Consider the following 23,253-nt stretch of genomic DNA (forward strand, 5'->3'; position numbering starts at 1 on the left):
AGGATGTCCATTCCCCAGCCCTCTCTCCCCACACACACAATGTATTAGATTTCCCAGCTGATACGGAAAAGCCTTGAGATCCCGGGTGTGTCCAATAGATGGCTATTGTTTCACATTGCTTGAAAGTGAGCATGAGTGGTGGGCAGTCGTCTTGAGCTGAACCTCAAAATCAGTGTTCTCTTCCAAACGGAGCCTTTGCTCCTCCCAAGTGAAAACAAGGTTAATGCAAATATTTCAAATGCATGAGAGAATCCCAAATGGCAAGAACAGCAAATTCGATTTTATATGAAGAATGTTGGCATGAGTGCAAATGGTACTTTTTTCATTTTCAAATTACCTCCGCTTGCCATGTGTTTGTGCTGTGATTCTGCACATTCCTTACCGCACTTCATATTTTTCCGACATCTGGGGAAGATAGTGTTCTTTTACATTTTAGTAAAAGGGACGTTACTGGTTATTAAATATACCATGGGACCTAGGACAGCTAGAATAATTTTCTATTTAATACTTAGAGTCTCTAGCAGAGTTTTTGTTCATGTTAGAGCATGTATTAGCGCACATAGCTCAACATTTTAATATTTAAAAATCTTTTTCTCCTAAACTGGGGACAACTTATAGACCATGAGTCAAGTTACAGCCCCAAGCGCATGCTTGTTAAATTCTCCTCACCAGGCTTTCTGTTCCTGTGGCCAAGTTGGCCCACGTCCCTTCCTCTGCCTGCTCTGCGGGGGAGTGGGAACAGGGTGACAGCCATTCCTAACCTTCCTAAGGAGACAGTCATTTCGGGCTTTGGTTCGGGCCCTGGGCTTCAGGTCATCAAGGATCAGGTGTGGGGAGGAGGCATGATGTGGGAATGGAGAAGAAAGCCCACAGCAGGTGACTTTATAGTGCGAGAGGTGGCTGCCTGCTCATAGCCACCGTATTCCACCTGTCGTACGTGCGTCAGGATGTCTGCCGCCTTCTGTGGCATCTCCCCTTCTCTTCCATTCAGAGCTGGTTACTTGACCCAGGTGCCTCTTTGGCACTTATATCTGCTGAAGCAGCAGCCGTTGGCCAGAAACCAGAGGTAGGGCCATCCAGGACCACCACGTCAACCTAGACCTTGCTACACACATGAGACTGAAAACCTACAGCTGCACCAGTGTAAGGCACTTTGCTGTCAGGGTAGCATTCAGTGGATATGGAGATTACAAAGCACTCCAGCTTTTGGTTTCCGTTTCGTAGGATATCCATCTTCAGGGTGAATGTTTAATCCAGGGCCCGCTGCTTCCCAGCACACTCTTAGCTCGCAGAATCAGAAAAGGAAGGTTGGTTTAGTACGTGCCTCAGCCAGACTGAAATTGGAATGGATTCCAGAAGTGATTTAGGGAGCATCCCTGCGTCTGCCCTCCCCAAGTATGTATATCATCAGATGGTAGGCATCTGATGCATTACAGAAATGCTTGTCTGTGACACCGACTGGCTTCTCCAACTACGCAAGGTACCCTCTGTGTTTCTGTACACCCTTAATTAAGAGCAGGGCAGGCCTGGTGGTGAGGTGCTGCTGGGTCCTGGGTCCACTGTAACCCAAGGCAGGCAAATTCTGCTTCTGTATCTGTTGTACAGAGAGGCACACCCCGGATGAGACGGAAACTCCCACTGACTGCCAATAGCACTGAGGTTTTCCCACCACAAAAGCACACACCTAGGAGGCCTTGGTTGATGTATTTGCCGCCCCCTTGTGGGAACTTCTTTGGCTGAGCCGACTTCTGCATGAAACCCCGGTACTGGTGCTGAGCTGACTCCCCACCTGTGTTACAGGCTATTCCCTTTACTGGATTTAGACTGAATTAGAATGTTTCATAAGAGCAGGGGAAGGGAATATGTATTTTGCCCCACGCTATAGCCTGGACTGTGCAGTAACTTTTGCAATGCCATGAATTTGAACTGTATTAGGTAGCTGTTAAATTTTTTAAAAGATAGACAAACAACTCCCTGAGCATAGTCAAAGCCCTGGAGCACACAATATCCATTTTATTCTTTCCTTTGATCGTGAGCGTTTGGTTATTATCAGTGGTTTTATGTGCAGTCTCTCATGTTAAGTCTCCTTGACTTGACTGCCATGTGGCAGAAATTTAAGCAAGAGCCTGTGCAGCCCTGCAGTTCAAAGCACTGTCTGTAGACCAGGAGTACCAGCATCACTTGGGAGCTTAATGGAAGCACAGAATCTCAAGCCTCTCCCCAGACACGCTGAATCAGATATGCCTTTCAAAAAAATCCTAAGTGATTCATATGCTCATTCAGGTTTGAGATGCTCTGATCTGCAGACCTCACAACCTTCCAGACAAAAGCAACCCAACTGAATCCTAAAACCCCCAGGCTTTGAGCAAATACAAGATTTCCTAGGATATTGGTCTATACCCGTATCAGGTCCTGGCCCTTGAAGCTGAGTTTCACAACTTTTTCTAGACATTAGCAGCGTTAGAACCCATATGTGGTGATAAATCAAGTATTTGCATTTCTGAAAAATATTTGTAAAACAGAAAAATTAGAAAACAAAATTTCCATCTTCCGTGGTTTGTTCAGTAGAACCGATCAAAACAAGAAAATATAAATCCATGTTGTGTGAGAGGCTTCATCAACTTGACACCAGATTCTGCCCTCCCTGTAATTCAGTTCTCTCCTGCTTGTAGATATCGACGAGTGTCAGAACGGCCCGGTGTGCCAGCGCAACGCGGAGTGCATCAACACTGCGGGCAGCTACCGCTGCGACTGCAAGCCCGGCTACCGCTTCACCTCCACAGGGCAGTGCAATGGCAAGTAGTCCCCACCGCCCAGCGCCCACCCGACGGGCCAGCCCCATTGAGCTGCAGATACCTGGATTTCTTTGAGATGGTTAGGTTGAAGAATACATGACTTCTGAGTTGTAGTAACTAAACTGGGAAAAGGGAAAACTGTTGAAATGTCTTCACACTTAGCTCTTTTCTCCCTTTGGAGATGTGACGTTTCCAAATTTGCCTCTCTGCTGCCCTGCTGCAAACACCCACTCCCACAAATGCGCGCGCGTGCGCGCACACACACACACACACACACACGCACGCACACACACGCACACACACACACACTCCCTAACTGGTATTCAGGACCAAATAACCAAATACTTTTTTGTCCTTTCACATAATCCCCTTGGAGTGGGTGAGGTTGTCACCATTCTGGCCACATACCCCAAGTCTAGATGGCAAAGTTCCCCTGAGCTGGGCCAGATTAAACTGCACAAACCAAGGAAAAAGAACCAACAGTATCACTTTTTCTCCTAAACAGCTTACACAGCTGAGGGCCGCAAACGTTGAAAGCCTTTTATTTGCTATGTCACCTACAGTAAAATGAGAAACTATTCGCTAGAGGTTAAATTTTTTTGTTGTTCCCGTTTGTCAGGGATGTGGTAGAAATAAGAAGGATGAGCGTGTTACCATCTTAAATTGATGGTAAAATTATTAGGTGTCTGATGGTATCTTGTAGCCAGTGGTATCAAAATAAAAACACTGGTGTTTCAGCCCAGAAGGAAAGTAATACCTCAGAATGATTTTCATCTGAGTTTTTTAGTAATTATAAATCACTGTATATTTAGCAAGGAGGTCAGGAAGAATGTGTTATTTTGCTTCTGGCTCATTTCACAAGGAATTTCCTGGATATTTTATGCATTTGTGAATGAAACAACACCAAGGAACGTGGTCAGATTTTCCTTGGGTTTCCTTGCCCACCAGTGATTAAGTGGTGGGAAGTGCACTGCTTTCCGTAGGGTATTTTGCATTGTTTTATGAGACTTTGGTGGGAAGAGGGTGTAATACCAGAACAAAAACTCATTTTGAGAATCAAGACTTGTTTTTTGGGGGTTTAAAGGAACATGTGCAAGTATTTAGCATTTTGTCAGCAGAGCAGTTGTTATCCACGTACTGAAAAAAAAAAACAAAACAGGACAGGAAAAGTGAGGACGTCTCTGATATGAGTCACAATGCTCTCATGAAACTTGGCATTCATACCACTTCCCTGCATTTTGCTTGTAATTTATATTTAATTGAAACTGCGTGAAATAATTCCAATCAAAATAAGGAATTGCTGATAATATAGAACATGTCATTTCACACCATTTCATGCTCAGGCAAGATGGAGGGAAGAACTATTTTATACATCAAGACAAGACGTCCAACCAGGGCCTGCTGGGGCTTAAGCCCTGTCATGTTTTCTTGTAGAATATTAACACAAATAAAGCTCATCCGGCGTTAACCAGCGATAAGTACTGTGAAGGAGTGTTGTCTGTAGCCAAATCTTCATTTCCCTCATTCATCGAAATCCTCACAAGAAAGGGAATGTACTTGAATTTGAGTTTTGCAGCTATTCAGCCTCTAGGGCTGAAGACTTCACTCTGGAAACGTCTTCACTTGTATCTTACTTTTAAAATCTTTTTAAATGTCTTTAAATACTGTCCTATACATGGCATTTTTTCAGACATGTTGTAAAATACTCCTGTCTTCCTGTGTTTAAGATGAAAAGAACTAAAATTTCCTTATCATAATAAGATTTTTATTTGAATCCATAAGTACATCATTTCAACAGCCGGCCATAATACCCGCATTGTTGCTGAGAGATTTTTAGAGAACAGTTAGGTATCGAAGCCGAGGATGCTGGTCTCACCTGAGGAGCTGTGGCATTAGAGCAAATGCAGCGCCCTTCTGAAATGGATTGCCGAGCTAAAGACATATTCTTCCCAGCCATTTCCTCATGGTCTCCTCTCTTTCTGCTGACTGTGTGGGTGTTTTCCCCCAGTACCCTGTTTAAATCTCCTATCTCAACCTCAGGCAGCACCTTCTCGGAGTTTAAATCTTGGTGCTTGTAGAAACCTAGTTTTCTGGTCTCAGTACAAAGTGAACTTCACAATTAAGTCCTCTAGAATTGTAACTTTCTGTTTCACCAGTAGAACTGCAAAGTAATCCATGTTTCATTTTTTAAAAATCATCATGAAATAGGCAACGTAGGAAAGAAAATTCCTAACTGAGGATCCCTTTCTAATAAGATTCTTAATGCTCTCCATTTTCTGTGGGTCCCAGAGATAAGACAGACCTGGTCGTTGCATTCTCCCAGATCCATATTACCAGAGGTTACCCAAGGTTTGGGCCAACCCTTCTCAAAATCAGCTCCCTCCACAGAGCTTGGCAGTGGAAATCAATTTCCTCTGCCTATCTCAGGGAGAAGGTTGCTCACTTTAAATCCGTTTTCTCTGATGGGAACAATCATAATTTGTTCACTAGCATTTCTGCATAGGCTAGCTGTAGCTCCTAAGCTACTCTATCCCAATTTCCCCTCTTTATGATATACTCAACCCCACCTGAGACTTTTAAAGGATACGGTGATTCATCAACTCTAAATGTTTTGCGTATTGGAAGGAAGTAGTTCTAAAAATGGCAGCCTGAGCACGTGAAATGGAGGGAATATACTCTCTCCTGGCGTGGGCACAGCTGCTCTGTGCAACAAAAAGTGCCTGTTCCCAGTTGCTGTCTTCTCAGTAGATAGGGCAGGCAAACAGCAAGTCTGGATTATTCAGCTGAGAGCAGGGTGCTGCGGTGCTCTACAACATCTACACCCAAGGCGGCATTCTGCTATTTGCTTTCTTTTGTGACAATAGGAAAATCAGGATAACGCAGTGCCTTTTGAGTTACATTTTCCCTAAACGTAGAATCTTGAGAGCTTTAGAAAATTAGAGACATAAGTAGGCATGTAATTATGTCATCTGTGGATTCCTGCAACAAATTTGGCCCCTCAGATAATCAGATTTCAGGAGAGCATCACTTGATGACAAATACAATTTAAAGCCTAAAGACTGGCAGAAGCAAGATGAGAGGGCTTCCTTTTGAAAGAATATGGATAAAAAAGAAACAAACATCATTAGGATTGTCAAGTGCTGAAAGGAGCCATGTGTAGACAGGAAGACTTGGTTCAGATGGAACAAAAGGTTACAGGAGTGAGACAAAATAATGACGTGTAAGTGGAACAAGGGACGATGCAGGCTGTCCATCATGAAAACCTATCTTAGCAATGGGATTTGTTTGATTTAAATTTCTAGAGGAAGCCATGAAGCTTCCATGATTTGAGGCACCAAATCTTGAGTAGACAAATACAATTACACAGTCTAGGATACTGCTTAGGCAGATAATCAAGTGGATTATCTACCAGTTTGGATTTTTCTTCCCCATTCTACTTCTAAGTTTTCTCTTCTTTTAGAAGATTTTTTTTGGATACCGCCCCTGTTTTTCATTGCTTGTGTATTGTTAATATGGTCTGAATGTGCCCAGTAAGTCAGAGTAAGTTTTAACCAATTTTGAGTCAAAAATAAATATGTCAGCATCTGTTTTACTGGCTCAGTTTAGAGCTAGGATTAATCCTGAGAGCAATACCTAGAAGTAAGTTATTTGATTTGATTTTGTCTTCTAAGTTTTCACTTAATTTTTATCTACAGATCGCAATGAATGTCAAGAAATCCCCAATATATGCAGCCACGGACAGTGTATTGACACAGTTGGAAGCTTTTATTGTCTTTGCCACACTGGTTTTAAAACAAACGCTGATCAAACCATGTGTTTGGGTGAGTATGTGACTATCATTTCATTTTTTTCTTCATAACCTACTGAAAAATTCATTTGTATCTGAATATATTTAAAGTTAACACTAAACCTTTCAGTAGTTGTTTTGTTATTTATAAAATAAAAACAGAAGCACGTGTGTAGCATTAATATCCTTTGGCATTTAATCTTTGGTAATCTTAACATCATAAACCTCTTTCTTGATAATCATTTGGCTGTCAGTTCAGAAAAACTTTTGACTAAGAGATAAATTGAGAAAGATATTACGACAAAAAATTACTATTTATTAATGTTAAAAGCCTATTATTCTTTTATAGTATTTATGTGAGTTTGCCTTACTGGAAAGGGTGCAGCTTTTGATTGTTTGAGTATGAGCATTTTTTGAGACGTGTCTGTAGTTTGTATCAGATCCTTAAAGACAAATTTACAGATCATTTTCCCAGGGGAAAAGAGCTCAAGATTTTAAATGTCTTCCTTGGTCTTAGTACTGAATCAGAATGTTGATTTAGAATAAACTTCAAACGTGTAATCAGTCAATTTCTCTCTTTCCCTCCTTTCTGTTTCTACTTTAAAGCAACATCCATTAAGTCTTCTGGGGACTTCAATCAGTTTCACAGCTGGAAAAAGAACAATCTATAGAGTCATGTTTAAAGTGCTTGCCTTTGGCTGTAATTGGATTTATCCATTAGGGAACATTCTCATAAAATCTGGTCATCTTCAGAGCAGATAAGTTTTAAGTTAAAGATTATAATAGGCCCTGCTCATCACTGGCCAGATAATCCCTACATACTAATGAAGCCCTGCCCAACTTTCATTCTCCCTCTTCCGTCTGAATTATGTAGAACCCTCTACCAAAGGACCTGCCCAACTAAAGAACTTCACTTGCTTGGCTAAAAATGAATCAAGGCAGAAGTTTCTGACTGCTGGCAGGGTGACTCATCTGGATGCAGTCGTCAACCACAGACACACATGTTGGAGTCACACTGGGCTCAGCAATAGCTTCTTGATTTAAGATCACAGATAACTTATCTTTATGTCCAAAATTTGAAAGGAAAGGAAATCCTAACTCTAAACACTACATTTTGCTAATCTGAGGTGTTGCCTTCCACTCCTTCCCCATCTCTTTGTCCTTGCCCTCCTCATTCTGCCTGTTGATATAACAAGCCAACAATATCAACGTTTTAATTTCTCATTTCCTCCTTAATATAATGTACACCTACTCTTTATGAGAAAGGTGATGGCCGCTGTCACAAGATGCAAAGACACATAAGATGCCAAGACAGCTTTACAGATAGTCAGAGTGAAAAGTCATAGACCAATAGAAAGACAGAATACACTGCAAGAGAGCAGACCCACATTAGGGGCCATCACATTGGGATAGTTTAGAAGGGAGATAAGTCACCATTTCATGGGAGTGGTCGTGGGTTTTTAGGGGTGGATTGGGAAAAAGAAACATGTCTAAAATTCCAGGTGAGTTAGAAAGCTAATTTATTTTGTTGCTGATTTTGGGGTAATGTCAGGTGACTCACTGCCTTTTGGTAAACTGGAGTGAGAATCTTAAAGGCTGAAGTTTGCCAAAGGTGGCAGTGAATCATGACCCAGATGTGCACAGAATTTTCCATTTCCAAGTGAAAGTATTTGAGAAAAGTGGCAAGGGTGGAGGATTCTAGAAGTAAATAGAATAAAATAGTTCTTGTCCAGTTCTCATGTCCTTAGCTTGCCTCCTTTCACATGCCAACCAAGGAAAGGATTTTCTCCCAAGGCTTAGAACCTTGCCTTTTGCTGGTTTCTCACAGGGAGCTGCCGCTGCTGGAACTAATACCAACGTCGAATCTAGAAGTTCTCAGCCTACGTACGACATTTTGTGAACTCTTAAAATGCCTTTTAACTGCAGGTAACCATATACCCTCCTCTTCTGTTAATAATCATGTTTTTCTATGTCCTTTGTTCCTGCTAGACATAAATGAGTGTGAAAGAGATGCCTGTGGGAATGGAACTTGCCGAAACACAATTGGTTCCTTCAACTGCCGCTGCAATCACGGTTTCATCCTTTCCCACAACAATGACTGCATAGGTGCGTGTGCAAAACAGTCAGCCACCAAAGGAAGGCAGTTCTATGTGTGTTCTTTGTAATTAGCATCATCTCCAGCGTGCTGGCAATCTTTTTTAATATATGCCATCTTATGCGTGACAAGTGGTTAAAAAGAGTTGTTAAATACAATGTGCTAATTAAGTGTCAAATATAGTTACTACATCTATTACTTTTATTAATATACTCATTAGCAGCTATAATTTTTATGTCTACTATGCTGCAAATTAAATGCATTTCAAAATAAATCGAATATGTTTTAAAACATACAAAAGCTATCCTTTGTATAGAAATTACGTAGTTCAGGAGCAGTGTGGACCTGCTTGTCTAGATGTTTCACTATAGCCTCCCTTCAAAGAAGTTAAAATTCTTCTTATAAAATATGCTACATTATTCACAAGCAAGGGTAAGGAACCAGATTTTGTAGTGTGCTAGAGGCTACTCTTGTATACTTCTGATTACAAGAATACTTAACAATACCCTCAGCTGTACTGTGTATTAGTCATTCAGTTTTCACCTTTGAAAATGAAACCTAAAGGATGATCAAGGTGAAACTCATATAAAATCCTGATATAAATGATCAATCTCTAATTAGTAGAATTATGTCATCGTGTTAGGTTCTGATAGGTGAATAAAGCCAGGTCTGTTGTTATAAACTAGATCACATTGGAATTTCTTAAGCCTGCCTGAGCCAGCAAAGGCCACTGAAATTCAGTATAAGTATTTTTCCCTTTAAAAGTTTTGGCCATTGATGGGATTATGGCATTTTCTTTGGAACATATCAAAGGATATTTTTCTGGCAGATGTTGATGAATGTGCAACTGGAAATGGGAACCTTTGCAGAAACGGCCAATGCATCAATACAGTGGGGTCCTTCCAGTGTCAGTGCAATGAAGGCTATGAGGTGGCTCCAGATGGAAGAACCTGTGTGGGTGAGTGCTGCTTCAGAAACACCCTCCAAAGGTCATCCCAGAGGCCACTCCAGGAATCATGCAGTCTCTATCACAATCCTTCCTTCAGAAGCCTGGAGGAAAAAGATCAGAGTAGAAGTACACTAATCCTGCCTGTATGTGTGTATGGTATATATACCACTCTTCCCCTTTATCTTTTAAAATTAAGTGTTTGTAATTACAGAAACAGTTACAACGTTCAGTGTAACTGTTAAATTGTTCTATAAACAACTGTAATTCCCTTTCTTTTATTCTTTTTCTTCAACATAGCTTTGTGGTAAGCTCTTATACAGTCCTTTGGGTGTCCTCAAAGATCTTCATACCCATTGACTTTTCACGTGCTATGCTTTCCTGGAAAGTAGATCAAATAAAATATGGTTGTTAAATACACTGCACACTTCTGAAAGCTAATAAAGCTGATTTTTATTGAGCTGTTAGTTTTTCTCCAGGGTAGAGTTTGTGGACTTTAGATTTATGTATTTCTTAGATTTTATTCCAGTTTCTTTCAATTTTAGTTGCTTGATGGAAATCATGCCAGTGGGAACCTCTTTCTTCTTTTTCCCTTTTCTTTGCAGATATCAACGAATGTCTCCTAGAACCTGGAAAATGTGCACCAGGCACCTGTCAGAACTTGGATGGGTCCTACAGATGTATTTGTCCACCTGGATACAGTCTCCAGAACGACAAGTGTGAAGGTAGGAGGGCTGTCAATATTTGGAAATTAGCAGTATTGGTTACTGCATTGACATTATCCAATTTTTGAGATGGTGTGATGGTGTCTTCATTTTGGAATACTTTATCAGAAACAAATCCAAGGGTAGGGTGTGACTTATGGGCTCAAAATTAGAGGGTGAGACAGGAACATCAATTCTCACGCTAATCTCTGATGAAGCTATTTTGCTCTGTGTATATGGGTGGTCACATAACCCTGACACCTTCCCAATGTACTTTTATGCAGCTGGTAGAAAGTTCTGGATTACATGTTTTTAAGTGCCAATGGGTTGCAACTAAACATAGCTTCCTGATTCCAGTTAAAATCTTTAAATGACCACAGTCAAGGTTGGAGGAATGTGGCTATAGAATTTGTCTATGTTATTTTGACTTGTAGAATGGTAGAAATGTGTAACTACAAATAAATTCTCAGCAAATTTTATAGTACCGTATTCCTCAATATGTACGTATATCATTGCATTAAATGAAGGACGTTAATTGCCAGAACTTCATCAATGAACAGGGTGGAAAGGACTTTTAAGAAGTCACCTAGTCCATGCTCCCACCTTTAAACAAGTCTGCACCTAATCCATGATGAGTAAGAACTGTCCACTTTTAATAGCATCAATGACAAATGTTTATTATATATCTAATTTAACTCTCAGTCAAGAGATAATATTCTACATGAAAACACTTTATCAAAATTAGACCTAAATGCAAATTATTACGTGTTATTTTACTTCTATTAGAGATCAGCTTTATTCACTCTACGATTAATGCAAAATTACCCTAAAATGAACAGAATGAAAATGTATAGAAAGAAAAATGACTTCCAGAATAGTTCATAAACGCGTCCATTCTAAATCTTTGTCCCTACCCTTATGAAGTTGGCACCTACAGTTTGATTTCTACCGTAACAACAACAAAAAGGAGACATCCGAGCATTTTTACAAAAGTTGACTTCTAAGCAAAGGTTGGGTGTCGGGGTGGAGGGAGTGTAGGAATGGAGCAATTCAATCAGCAGCAGCAGTTCAGATAACAAGCCACAGGAAACATGATGCAACTGTAAGTGCAACGTAAGAACATGAAATGATGAAGAAGCTAGTTTTGCATTGTACAGGAAGATACTTTGCACTCTGCACATTTCTAGAAACTCTATTATGTGGTATTTACAAAATTAAGTCAAGATAACGAAGTTAACATCCTAACTTCCCTTTAGTTGGACCTCGTGGGAATAAAGCTGTGTAACGCGAATACATTTTGGTGTGGGTAGAACTCGTTGCACAAACCTGAAAATAAAGAGTTGCAAGATACAAGGGATATCTGTTTCGTTGAAAAAAATGTTCCATAAAAATAGCATGGCTCAGAATCAAGACTTACCTCTTTTTCACTACAAATTCCTGCTGAAAGTCAGGGGAAAGGATGGGTACATCTCTTGGAAAGAGTGGTCATACCTTTTCCACAAGTAGGGTCATCATGTACTTTACTGACCAAACCAAGACAGTTTTGAGGAGGGCACTATTAATAACAAGTCCAGGTCAACAGGCATAAACTAGTACTCTCCCAGGCAAACTAGAACATACTCAAGCCACTGAAACTTCCCTGCAAACCATCCTTAATTACCCCTTTACAGTAGATCAGGTATATTAATATGCTAAAGGAAACATGTCACAGTTATGTGCGTCAAATTCCTATCATCTGTATGATAAAGGAAAAACTATAGTCTATACACAGAAGATATTTTTGTGTCTTCAGACAAATTAAACTGCAAATGAGAGATAGGAGCCTCATCTCTTGTGGTATATTTAGTTTGTATTGCATAGGATTATTTTCATGAGTACTGGTGTCCTTGTAAAAGTCATAAGTTTTAGGATATTGTAGCATGGGATATTGGGGAAAGCACTGTGGACAGATGGGTGGAGGGGAACAAATTTGGTTCAAAGGCCTACATCTCTCACGGGGTAACTCATTGGCAACACAATTAAAATTTCAGAGCGTCTGTTTACTGTGTAGTGGTGAAGTCAGACTCTAGAGTTTCTTGCTTCTTTCCTAGTTTAGGGTGGTATGAAATTACTCCAACTTTTCTAATTATCCAAGAAATTCAGTCTGGGTAAAACATGTTTCTCACTGCATCCCTAAGAAGGCACTTGCAGAGTCCATTTTTACAATAAGAACCATCAAAACTAGTTTTTTTAAAAGTCATCACAGGGACTTCCCTGGCGGTCCAGTGGTTAAGACTTCACCTTCCAATGCAGGGGGTGCAGGTTCGATCCCTGGTCGGGGAGCTAAGATCCCAACATCCTCGTGGCCAGAAAACCAAAACGTAAAACAGAAGTAGTATTGAAACAAATTCAGTAAAGACTTTAAAAAAATGGTCCACATCAAAAAAATCTTTAAAAAAAAAAGAAAAAATAAATAAAAGTCATCACAGCCTAGAAGTCCACTCACAGCATCATGATACAGGAAAAATCTTCATTGTCAGAAGAGTTTTGAAACTCAGTTACACTTTGTACTTTTACATTGTGCATTTAGTATCCGACGGTGTCTCCGTCATGTTTTGACCTTGTTTGACACATGTACTTCTTTTAGATATTGATGAATGTGTTGAAGAACCAGAAATTTGTGCCTTGGGCACGTGCAGCAACACTGAAGGCAGCTTCAAATGTCTGTGTCCAGACGGGTTTTCCTTGTCCTCCACTGGAAGAAGGTGCCAAGGTAAGTGCTTTTGACTTTTGGCTTTAGACTTTCATTACTCTGTGTTTATTTGTTGTGGTTTTATTTTCTAAACATGGCGAAGTTTTGATTCTTTGTGAAAGAGAAGATGGAGTGTTTTCATTCATCCAGACGTCTAATGATTACCATATGTCAGAAAGTTCATTTTTACTTTTAAGGTTAAAAACTCATCCATCAAATTATGGTTGCTTGTACAACAACTGTCCTGGCACTTTAAACCTGTCTCTCCCCCTGAGAACACAGATGCTCATAGGTCAGTCAGCAGGGGATCAGCCATGAGCCACTGAACATGGCAAAGCCTGGGGCAAGTTCAGTTACAAGTTCTCTGCCTCTGAAAAGGTAACCTCTGTAAATATGGGCCAAAACCTAGACTTTCAGACAGAAAAGTGCAGATTAACTCATGTGCTCCCGGGTTATAATGCCTATCTCTTACATCACAAGTTTTCTAAGAAAACAGAGAAATAAATGTGAACTGACCAGGATTCTTGCTGGCCCACAGTCTGTTTTCAGGAATGATACTTGTGAGCTTAAAAAAAAAAAAAATCCAAAGGGGAGCCTGAACTTAAGCATAACACAGTTTATTATGTCTCAGCAAACTATTCAGATTTTACTAAACAATCAATTGTGTGTGTCTGTCTACTTATACAGACTAGTTTAGTGAATTCAGGACAAAAAAACACATGCAAACAGACATATCCTCCCCCCACCCCCGTCCCACCCCCTTCCGGTGGTTTTTTTGTTGTTTGTTGTTGTTATATTTTTTTGTTCAGTTTTTTTTCTCCTTGGTTGTTTTGTTTTGTCTTTTGCTTCCATATTACCAAGTAAGAGGCAATGAATATCAAATATTTAAGATTCCAAATATTGGGCTTAGGGGTCTCAGCCTTGCCATTTACAGCCTAGGGCAAGTCATTTAATCTTTTGGAAGCTCAATTTTCATATTTCGTATTTTTAAACAACAATAAGAATACCCGCCCAACCAGTCTTGCTGAATACGTGAAAAAGCTTTGTTCATTTCTGAGTCCTTCATAGGTTCTTGCTACTGGTGTTCAAATTGATTAAACTTTTTACTTTTCAACGGGTCATTTGGTCACCTAATATTTAGGGGTGTGAAGGGGGAGAGTTGAGAATTCTCTGTTGGTTTGATCCTGTAGGTAGCTATCCAGAGGCCCATGTGGATTTCTGGGTTATGGGTGGGATGGTGCTTGATTCAAGCAAATATTCTGTCTGTATGGTACAGACCAGCCAGATAAATTCTTACTCCTACTCCCTTGTCTTTGTGTGCCTTTGGCTTGGCCGGAGTTTGGAAAGAAAGCAGTGAGAAACCAGGTGTGAATCTGCCGATGTGGCAGGCCAGAGGAAATTCATAGGCTATTAATTCAATTTGCACTGGCCTGTCACAGAGCAAGCTAACGCTGCAGGAAGAATCAGCCCAGCTGTGAGCAGCCCTGCCACATGCTCAGCTCCAAGAGGCAGAGCCAGAATTGAGGAATGCAAGCAGGGAAAGTGACTTTTGTAGCTCTGATGAAATTTCAAAGGTCATTAAGGCTCTCTGCAGATAGACCGGTAAACAGGCGTCCTAGCAAGCCCCCGTTAAAGGATGTGGGCGTACACAACTCTCTTTCCTGATGCAAGGCACCTTTAATTAAAAAACAAAACCAATTCTAGAGGATCATCACAAGCAAATGTAAATCTCCCAAAGAGCACAGATTTTGCTAGAGCCAGGGCATTAAGAGCTGGGTTTTTACTGTAAGATGACAAATTAGGAGTCAGGCTTCTGTTGTCCATAAAATGAGAAAATTCCACAGAACCACAGATAATGTTTTTGAAGGAACAAATGTGATATAGGACTCAGGTGAACAGACCCTGGCACCTAAAGGCCACAGATGTATGAGCCACTCCCACTTACAAAGTTCAGTGAAGGGAATTTGTCACTTAGGCTCACTCTAAACTTCATACCTAGATTTTTTTTTCCCCTGGGGTGAGGTGATAGAGCGATGTTGGGGAGCTGGGCTGGGGTATGGAATAGGGTCAGTAATGAAAGGAGAAGAGAATGAGAAAATTAACAGACCAATATTAGCACACGCATGTATCTACGTTTAAAAGAAACATTACAAGCTGAAAGACAAAGGAGAGAATTGAGTTTTGATATAATTGTTGAGACATTTTTGTGAGTGGTCATTAAATTATATCTTAAGACAGTTGTAGGCATAAATAATAAAAACTGGACCAATAGGGCTTCGCTGGTGGCGCAGTGGTTGAGAGTCCGCCTGCCAATGCAGGGGACACGGGTTCGTGCCCCGGTCCAGGGGGATCCCACGTGCTGCGGAGCGGCTGGGCCCGTGAGCCATGGCCGCTGAGCCTGCGCGTCCAGAGCCTGTGCTCCGCGGAGGGAGAGACCACAACAGTGAGAGGCCCGTGTACCGCAAAAAAAAAAAAAAAAAAAAAAAAACTGGACCAATAAACACAAAACACTGTATGTGACGATGAACTTGAAGAACAAAGCACATCAAAAGGTGTCCTTCAAGAAACTACAATTTGTTAAATCTTGACACTTCTCAGCAAAGCAACCATTTAAATAGCAGAGATGCTGCAGGACAAGGATAGGCTTTTATTGCTCTTCACCTTCAGAAGAGTAGTTTGCTGAAAGGTGCCTTTTAGGTCCCAGCCATAATGGATGTGAAAATGGAGTAGAAACTAGAGAGACAGTTTCTCTCAAAGAGTTGGTAGCCATGAAGAGTTCAACAAGTTCATTGGAGAGGTCAACAGAATTTGACTTACTGGAGCCTGGTAAATGTGGTTGACTGATTGACTGATATTTTTACTTTAATTCATAAAAATTTTTCTGCTATGATCTTTGGCAGCTCAGTTATTCTTACCTTGTCTCCTTTTCGTTGAAGTAAAAGATGGTGAAATTGTCTTAACTGAAATCATAAATGGCTATAATAATATGCTACCTGGAATTGAAAACAGTGACAGGAGAGAGCAGACCTGGTCATACATAAAGAAAGGGGGATTGTGCAAAATGGATATGAAAGCATTTCCTTAAACCCTGCAGATTTTAGCCTCTGTGTAACTCAGAGGAGTTTGCAAAGCTTTGGAGGTCAAATTTGAGGGAAAACATACTCCAGGCTCTTGGATGAGCTCACTTTTTAGAGTCACCCAGTTTGCTCTATAAGAAATGGAAAAGTCAGTTACCAAAACTGTCAAGCAATTTTGGAGAATTCTGTAGGAACTAGATCCCAGCCCCATGTTCCGTGTTGGAGTTACCAAGAAATAACTGATATTAAAGAAATATATTCTTTGGAAGAACAATTATTCTCCTTCACATCCACCCATCTCCCCGTCCTCCTCTTTACCTTCCCTCTCTCTGTGGAGCTAAATAAGCTTCTGTGTGTGTGCAAGTGTGTACACACACGTGTGTAAAATCTGCAGAAAACCTCACATATATTTTGTAGACAGAAGCTGCGTGAGTAGCTGCTTCAGTGAAATACCATTGAGTTGTATTTTCGCCAGTCCACAAAACTGCCACATCTTTATTTGCTCTATGCCTGGAATCTGGGGTTTTATTTTGGCTCCAGGGCTTAGGGGACACAGAATACACAGCATAGTGTGGTATCACAGTGAGTACTAGAGCTGGGAGGTCTACCTTAACTACCTTAACTTAGCGTGCTTGCTAAATGTTATACCATCTCAACGTCTCCGTCCTGAAGTCACTGACGACGTCAGCATTGAAATGTGGCAGTGTTGGTTTTTATTATTCACATCAGGTTATTTTGGAACACTGGATAAAATGAGAAATAATAAGGTAAGAGCCACACAGATTCGTTCATCAGCTCTCACTACAAAAGTTACTTACCACTTTAAAGATCTCAGCTCAATTACTATTATAATCACTTAAAAAGTGTGACTTTAGTAATGAGAAGAGATCACATTTAACAGGGTGGATTGTTTCTTACTCAGTAGCAAAGCAACTGAGGGGTCTCTTGAATTTGTGCTGCAGATTTGCGCATGAGCTACTGTTACGCGAAGTTTGAAGGAGGAAAGTGTTCGTCACCCAAATCCAGAAATCACTCCAAACAGGAATGCTGCTGTGCCTTGAAGGGAGAAGGTTGGGGCGATCCCTGTGAGCTGTGCCCCACTGAACCCGATGGTATGTCTGCTATCTGCATTTCTCTTTGGCCATTCAAGGTACAGGCTGTAAGATTGTAGACCTTCAAAACGTGAGGCAACTTAATTTTAAGTCCAACTAAAATGTTCACTAAAATTATTTTATCTCAGGAGCTAGGTAGTTATTTTCTTCTGAACCATGTTATGACTCAAAGCTGCCCAAGTAGTAGGTACACCAGCTCTGGGAGCCTTGTTATCTTTCTCTGGTTTCTGGGCTTGGCTTGTTCATCGTGTTCCAATATGTGCAGCTTCCACACCATACTTGGGGAGGAGCCTGTAGTTAATTGCCTTTGGCCCACCTATTAACGAGAGTGCATCTCCACCACAGAGGCCTTCCGCCAGATCTGTCCCTATGGAAGTGGAATCATTGTGGGACCCGATGATTCAGCGGTTGGTGAGTGGCTTGTGCTGCATTCTCAGCATTTCTTAATATTTTCAACCAGCCTCTTCTTTGTCCTTTCTCTAGCTGTTATTTCTCCACATTTATCTTGGAAAATTAAGCTCTTTTTTTTTTTTTTTGGTCTTTTCATTTAGATACCAATTGTATTATGGTATTGCATGTTAATATTGTAATACTAGATATTTCATCGATTAGGCACCGAAATGATCATAATTTACCTTTGTGTTTCCAAAAATACATTGTTATTCACTGTTTTTTCCTCCTCTGCTTAAGATATGGATGAGTGCAAAGAACCTGATGTCTGTAAACACGGGCAGTGCATCAATACCGATGGCTCCTATCGCTGCGAGTGTCCCTTTGGCTACATTCTGGAAGGGAATGAATGTGTGGGTGAGTAATAAAGCGGTTTCTGTTATTGGGATTTTACAAATCAGAAATTAAGCTATTCAGCATTCACACTAGGAAGAATAAGTACCAAGATGGGACAGAAATAAGTTTTATACCCTTGTTCACGTATCATTCATCTAGCAATACTAGCTGAGTCCCCACCATGCACCAGGCACTGTGCTAGGTTCTATGGCTACAGTAGTGAACCAAGCCAACATGGTCCGTCCTTGCATGGACCTTACAGTCTGATGAGGAGGACACTGAACACGTGTGAAGAGATAGTAGAAAGGACAGCATATATCACGAAAGCCTTTGTGAAATTTAAAGGTAAAAAATTGTTCATGGTCATAATCTTATTCTCTTAGTATGTAAAGCACAAAATTCAGCCAGATTTTGTTACAGTTAGTACTATGAAAGGCTGTGTACCCAGTGTACATTCCTCTTGTTTTAACCCCCTTATTAAAATGTCAAAGAATGGTTCCTACGGCTGATCTTTGACCTCTTTTATCTAAGAGATCCAAAGCCATTCAATGTAACCTAAATTAATAATGGCATAAATGCTGAGGGTTTGTCTGTGTCCATTAAAAGATGTTCTTTCCATATAGGGAATCAGGGTATGAGGTTTTAACTGCCTTTCTAAGCCTCAGAATGTAATATCATGCAGATGGATTAAAATATTTCTAATTACCTTACAGCTCTAAAAACCAATGATACTGTGATTTTTATGAACTTGAAAGAGATGTAATATTCTTGAGAGCGAAATGCAATTTCACAGCAGAACAAAAGCAAAGTTGTCAACGTTTTCTATTCAGTATCTTCAGTTAGTGCTACGATGAATGTGAGAAATAAGCATCCTCACCCAGGGTCTCTCTGCCGTACCCTCCTGCCCTCACTTGCTGATTTCAGAACCTAACCTGAGACATAGTCCTTGATAATAACCCATCACTCTTCTGTGCTCTAGACAGCTGAGATAGCAATGTTATTTCTCTGGAATGTTCCTTTCCCAAAGGAAGGCCCTCTCCCCCAAGAGCTGTGTCAGAATAAGAACAGTCAGTATTCTAGGTGGATGGGTTAGGAGACATACATATTTTTTGGACTTCCTTGGTAAGATTTGTTCTCTCTCCACAGTTGTTTAGAGAGATCATACCCTAAACACATTTTTTTCTAGCCTTTCTTCTGCCTCATGTAAACCATCTGGTTTCAACAAAATCAACAAAACCTACTTGCACTTGACTTTATCTTGTGTATTAATTTTTAACCTCTGGTCTCTTATTTTGCGTATGTTTAGTCTTCTATTTTATATCTGGCAAAAATGCATCGTGTTTAAGACTTCTTGGAGAATGATGTAATGTAAGGCCAAACTGGAGATGTATTTCTAGCTTTAAGTAAGTGAAAACTTTTGACTTGTGAGAGACGCCTTGTTTTAACCCTTTGAGTATCTATTCCCAGTAGATGTACTTCATCATGCAGGAGGCTGGGGACACTCATGGTGAAGAGCACCGTAAGGGCTAAGAAGCCCAGGTACCATAACTGTCCCTGCCACTGCCACTTAGCAAGTCACATTTCACAGCTGTACATCTGTGGTAATAAGACACATGCACTCCTTTCTCAAGGACAGAAGGAGAATAAAACAAGATGTTAGAGATCAAAATATTCCGATAGAAAGAAAGGTATTCTCTGAGTCCAAGTCCATTTTTCTCCCAATGCGTCACGTTTTGACTACGCTTCTGATCACCTGCAGATACTGATGAGTGTTCGGTGGGCAATCCTTGCGGAAATGGAACCTGCAAGAACGTGATTGGAGGTTTTGAATGCACCTGTGAGGAGGGATTTGAGCCTGGTCCAATGATGACTTGTGAAGGTAAGCCTCTTAAACACAGAATAGTTGGTTACGTGTTCTGATCACAGGGACAGTACTCGGTTGATTACAATTCTGGATGTTAAATACCACTCAGGGTATATAAAATAAGGAAAATCTGGGCCTGGTGGGCCATGCTATCATTTCTTCTCTATGTGGCCTCCTATCTGCAGAGAGTATCTGAAAAAGATGTAAGTGCTTCATGGCACAAGTTATGCCGCATCTCATGCAGAGTTCTTGTTGGTGTCTCTACTACTAATATTTATTTTTTATTTTATTAAATTTATTTATTTTTGGCTGTGTTGGGTCTTCGTTGCTGCACACAGACTTTCCCTAGTTGCGGCGAGCGGGGGCTACTCTTCATTGCGGTGCACAGGCTTCTCATTGCGGTTGCAGTGGCTTCTCTTTGTTGCCGAGCATGGGCTCTAAGCATGTGGGCTTCAGTAGTTGTGGCACATGGGCTCAGTAGTTGTGGCTCGTAGGCTCAGTAGTTGTGGCTCGTGGGCTCTAGAGCTCAGGCTCAGTAGTTGTGGCGCACAGGCTTAGTTGCTCCACGGCATGTGGGACCTTCCCGGACCAGGGCTCGAACCCGTGTCCCCTGCATTGGCAGGGGGATTCTTAACCACTGTGCCACCAGGGAAGTCCTCTACTACTACTATTAGATACAACACCTGCCTTGTCTACTACCCTCTTTCTTATTTTCCATTCCCCCCCTCCGCAACCTTTTTTCTTTGTATCCCGTGCACGCTTTCTTTTTCTTTTTCTTTTCTACTCATAGAAACATCTACACACTGAGATAACCACCAATATCCTTTAACCGTCTGGGAGCAATCACAGCAAAAGAGGCTGTCCATACTCTCTAAGCAACTGTCAGTATGCCAGGTAGGATATAAGGAAAGAAAGAGGGATGTAAGGAAAGGGAGGGAGTGTCTAGAATAGTGGTTCTCAAAGGGTGGTCCCTGGATCAGCCACATCAGCATCACCTGGGAACTTGCTAGAAATGCAGATTTTCAGGCCTCGTCCCAGACCTCCTGAATCAGAAACTCTAAGAGTGGGGCCTAGCAGCCCTCCAGGTAATTCTGATGCACTCTCAAGTTGAGAACCACTGGTTTAATAAAAGAATGAAGGGGAGGAGACAGTAAAGTGGGTATTAAAGTGAGCTCTTCATTAGAAATATGACCCATCAATACTCATAGTCAAAGTTGTTGGTGAATTTTTAAATCATGATCTAGGGTCTCACTGATATTCTCAGTCAGGATCATTGGCCTTAGGGAGAAACATGATAATCAAGATGGTCTGTTTTAACCCTGCTTTTCTAAAACATATTCTGATGGTTCCAGACTATGCAATCTACAGAAACCACTTCTATCTATTAATCTATCATTATTATTATTCCTAGCTATTTAAGGCTATAACTTGGGCATCGGTGTGAAATTATTCAGAACACCATTTTCTTGGGCATAAGAATCACTGTTACTTCACAGGAGCGTCTCTTATTTGGGGAAGGGGAGGTGGTTAATGATATTGGATGGGTTGCTTCTTTTCTGACTGACAGCAGTTGACTTGGCAGTTGTTTTGGCTGAATGAGGTGAAACTGATCCCCACTCCATGTGACTTTAGGGAGAGGCAACTGGTCAACTTGAGACTTCAAAGCCAGGATTTCAGAAAAGCTCCCTATATGTAGGGTGACCTGTAATTTCTCTTCCACCTAAATAACAGTTAATAGTTATACCAGCACAATAGGCATAAACTGAGTTTGTACTGGAAGAAGCAAGATGTATGATCACCCTACTTATACCAATTATAAAATAGCCAACTCAATTTTATAATTCTTTGAACAGCAGAGACTGCTTGGCCTATCCATGTTTATGACAATGAAGCATTACCACTTTTGCTAAAAGTATATTCCTTTTTTTGGTTGGTGCCTATGATCCATTATTCTCTTACTACATTCTGCCACAGATATAAACGAGTGTGCCCAGAATCCTCTGCTCTGTGCTTTCCGATGTGTGAACACTTACGGCTCATATGAATGCAAATGTCCCACTGGATATGTTCTGAGAGAAGACAGAAGAATGTGCAGAGGTGAGACACTCATGTTCAAGGTCATCTAAGCCAGGGAGCCCTAACTTTGTCTGTGATGGGAGGTGTCCCTCCAAAGCTTCCAATTAGTAGAGGAAGGCTGGGAATTGGGGAGCACTGCTGTAGTCCATGGATAATATTGGGGTTGTCATTGCTACCTTTTCTCCTAAATTGTAGCTTAAAGCTGAGTCGAGGGCTGCACTACAGATCCTTTTTAGTTCACCATGCATTGCATGCCTGTGACATGCCAGCCATTCTGCAAGGTGTGAAGATATAAAGGAAAAAAAAGACATTTCCCCACATGCAAGAAGCTCAGTATGAAGAGGTTGAGACAGATATAATCATATCCCAGTATGATAAATGAGAACACAAAAGAAGGAATATGAATATTAAAAAATAATCCCCATCACTAAGGGATATTATAGTCCAAGAATGGGGTAACACATGGAATCTACTGGAATCTACTTTAAACAGTGCTTACTGAACACCTGCAATTTCCAAAGCACTGGACTAAGCTCTGTTATACAAAGATGGGTAAATCCTGGGGATCCTTGAAGAGCTCTGATTTGCTCCTCCCAAAGTCTTAAATGAGCAGATATCTGTTCTCCTCAAATGGCTTAAACAGATTTTTTCTTAAAGGTAGGAAAACTCCCTAAGTGAGAGCTCCATGTCACATGCAGGCTAAAGTCCAAATTTTTCAGCTCAGATAATATAACGGGGAAAGATAAAGAGAGGGAAATGCCATAGGACAGAAAGTAATGAATGAAGAAGAGCCGCACTTCCAGAAAAAAAGGAAATGGAGGGAAGAACCGGTAGAGAAGAAGATATTTGTGGATGCTTGTCCTTTCCTCAAAGTATAAAAACCAAAACTTTCATTATTATATTTCACAATGATTCTAATATATTATTTTGATATTAAGATATAACCTATTATATTGTTATAAGTATTGTATAATGGAAGCTTTGGTTTATTATTACATTTATTATTACATTATTACAGCATTACAGCATTATTACATAATGCTGTTGTTATAATTATCATATTATGAAAGACTTTTATAAGGCCTTTTTAGTTCAATTCGTCAAAAAGAATTGGAAATCACACTTCTTGCCTTTGAAGAATTTATCAGAGAAATTTCTTCAGTTCAAAGGGGGTTAGAAGACTCCTTCCCATCTTAAGAGACCACTTCCCAACAGTGCAAAAGGAAGTAGGTTAACGCTGAAATAGTGTCAATGAAAATTAGTTACTGAACACCATTTTG

General features: G+C 40.6%; 1 protein-coding gene across 1 annotated transcript in view; it reads left to right on the forward strand.

Annotated features, from left to right (window-relative positions):
- The window catches only part of FBN1 (fibrillin 1), a 253,200-nt gene that overhangs the window by 195,379 nt on the left and 34,568 nt on the right, over nt 1–23,253 (forward strand). The window contains exons 45-55 of the mRNA XM_022587160.3: nt 2,673–2,795; nt 6,491–6,616; nt 8,572–8,688; nt 9,507–9,635; nt 10,229–10,348; nt 12,954–13,079; nt 17,098–17,247; nt 17,593–17,658; nt 17,938–18,054; nt 19,793–19,912; nt 21,872–21,994. Of these exons, the coding sequence (XP_022442868.1) occupies nt 2,673–2,795; nt 6,491–6,616; nt 8,572–8,688; nt 9,507–9,635; nt 10,229–10,348; nt 12,954–13,079; nt 17,098–17,247; nt 17,593–17,658; nt 17,938–18,054; nt 19,793–19,912; nt 21,872–21,994 (1,317 nt within the window). The remainder of the gene's footprint in view (nt 1–2,672; nt 2,796–6,490; nt 6,617–8,571; nt 8,689–9,506; nt 9,636–10,228; nt 10,349–12,953; nt 13,080–17,097; nt 17,248–17,592; nt 17,659–17,937; nt 18,055–19,792; nt 19,913–21,871; nt 21,995–23,253) is intronic.

The sequence above is a fragment of the Delphinapterus leucas genome, chromosome 2 (assembly GCF_059928025.1).
Source record: "Delphinapterus leucas isolate spDelLeu-1000000601 "Yukka" chromosome 2, BTC_Dleu_Yukka2, whole genome shotgun sequence".
Classification (NCBI taxonomy): Eukaryota; Metazoa; Chordata; class Mammalia; order Artiodactyla; family Monodontidae; genus Delphinapterus; species Delphinapterus leucas.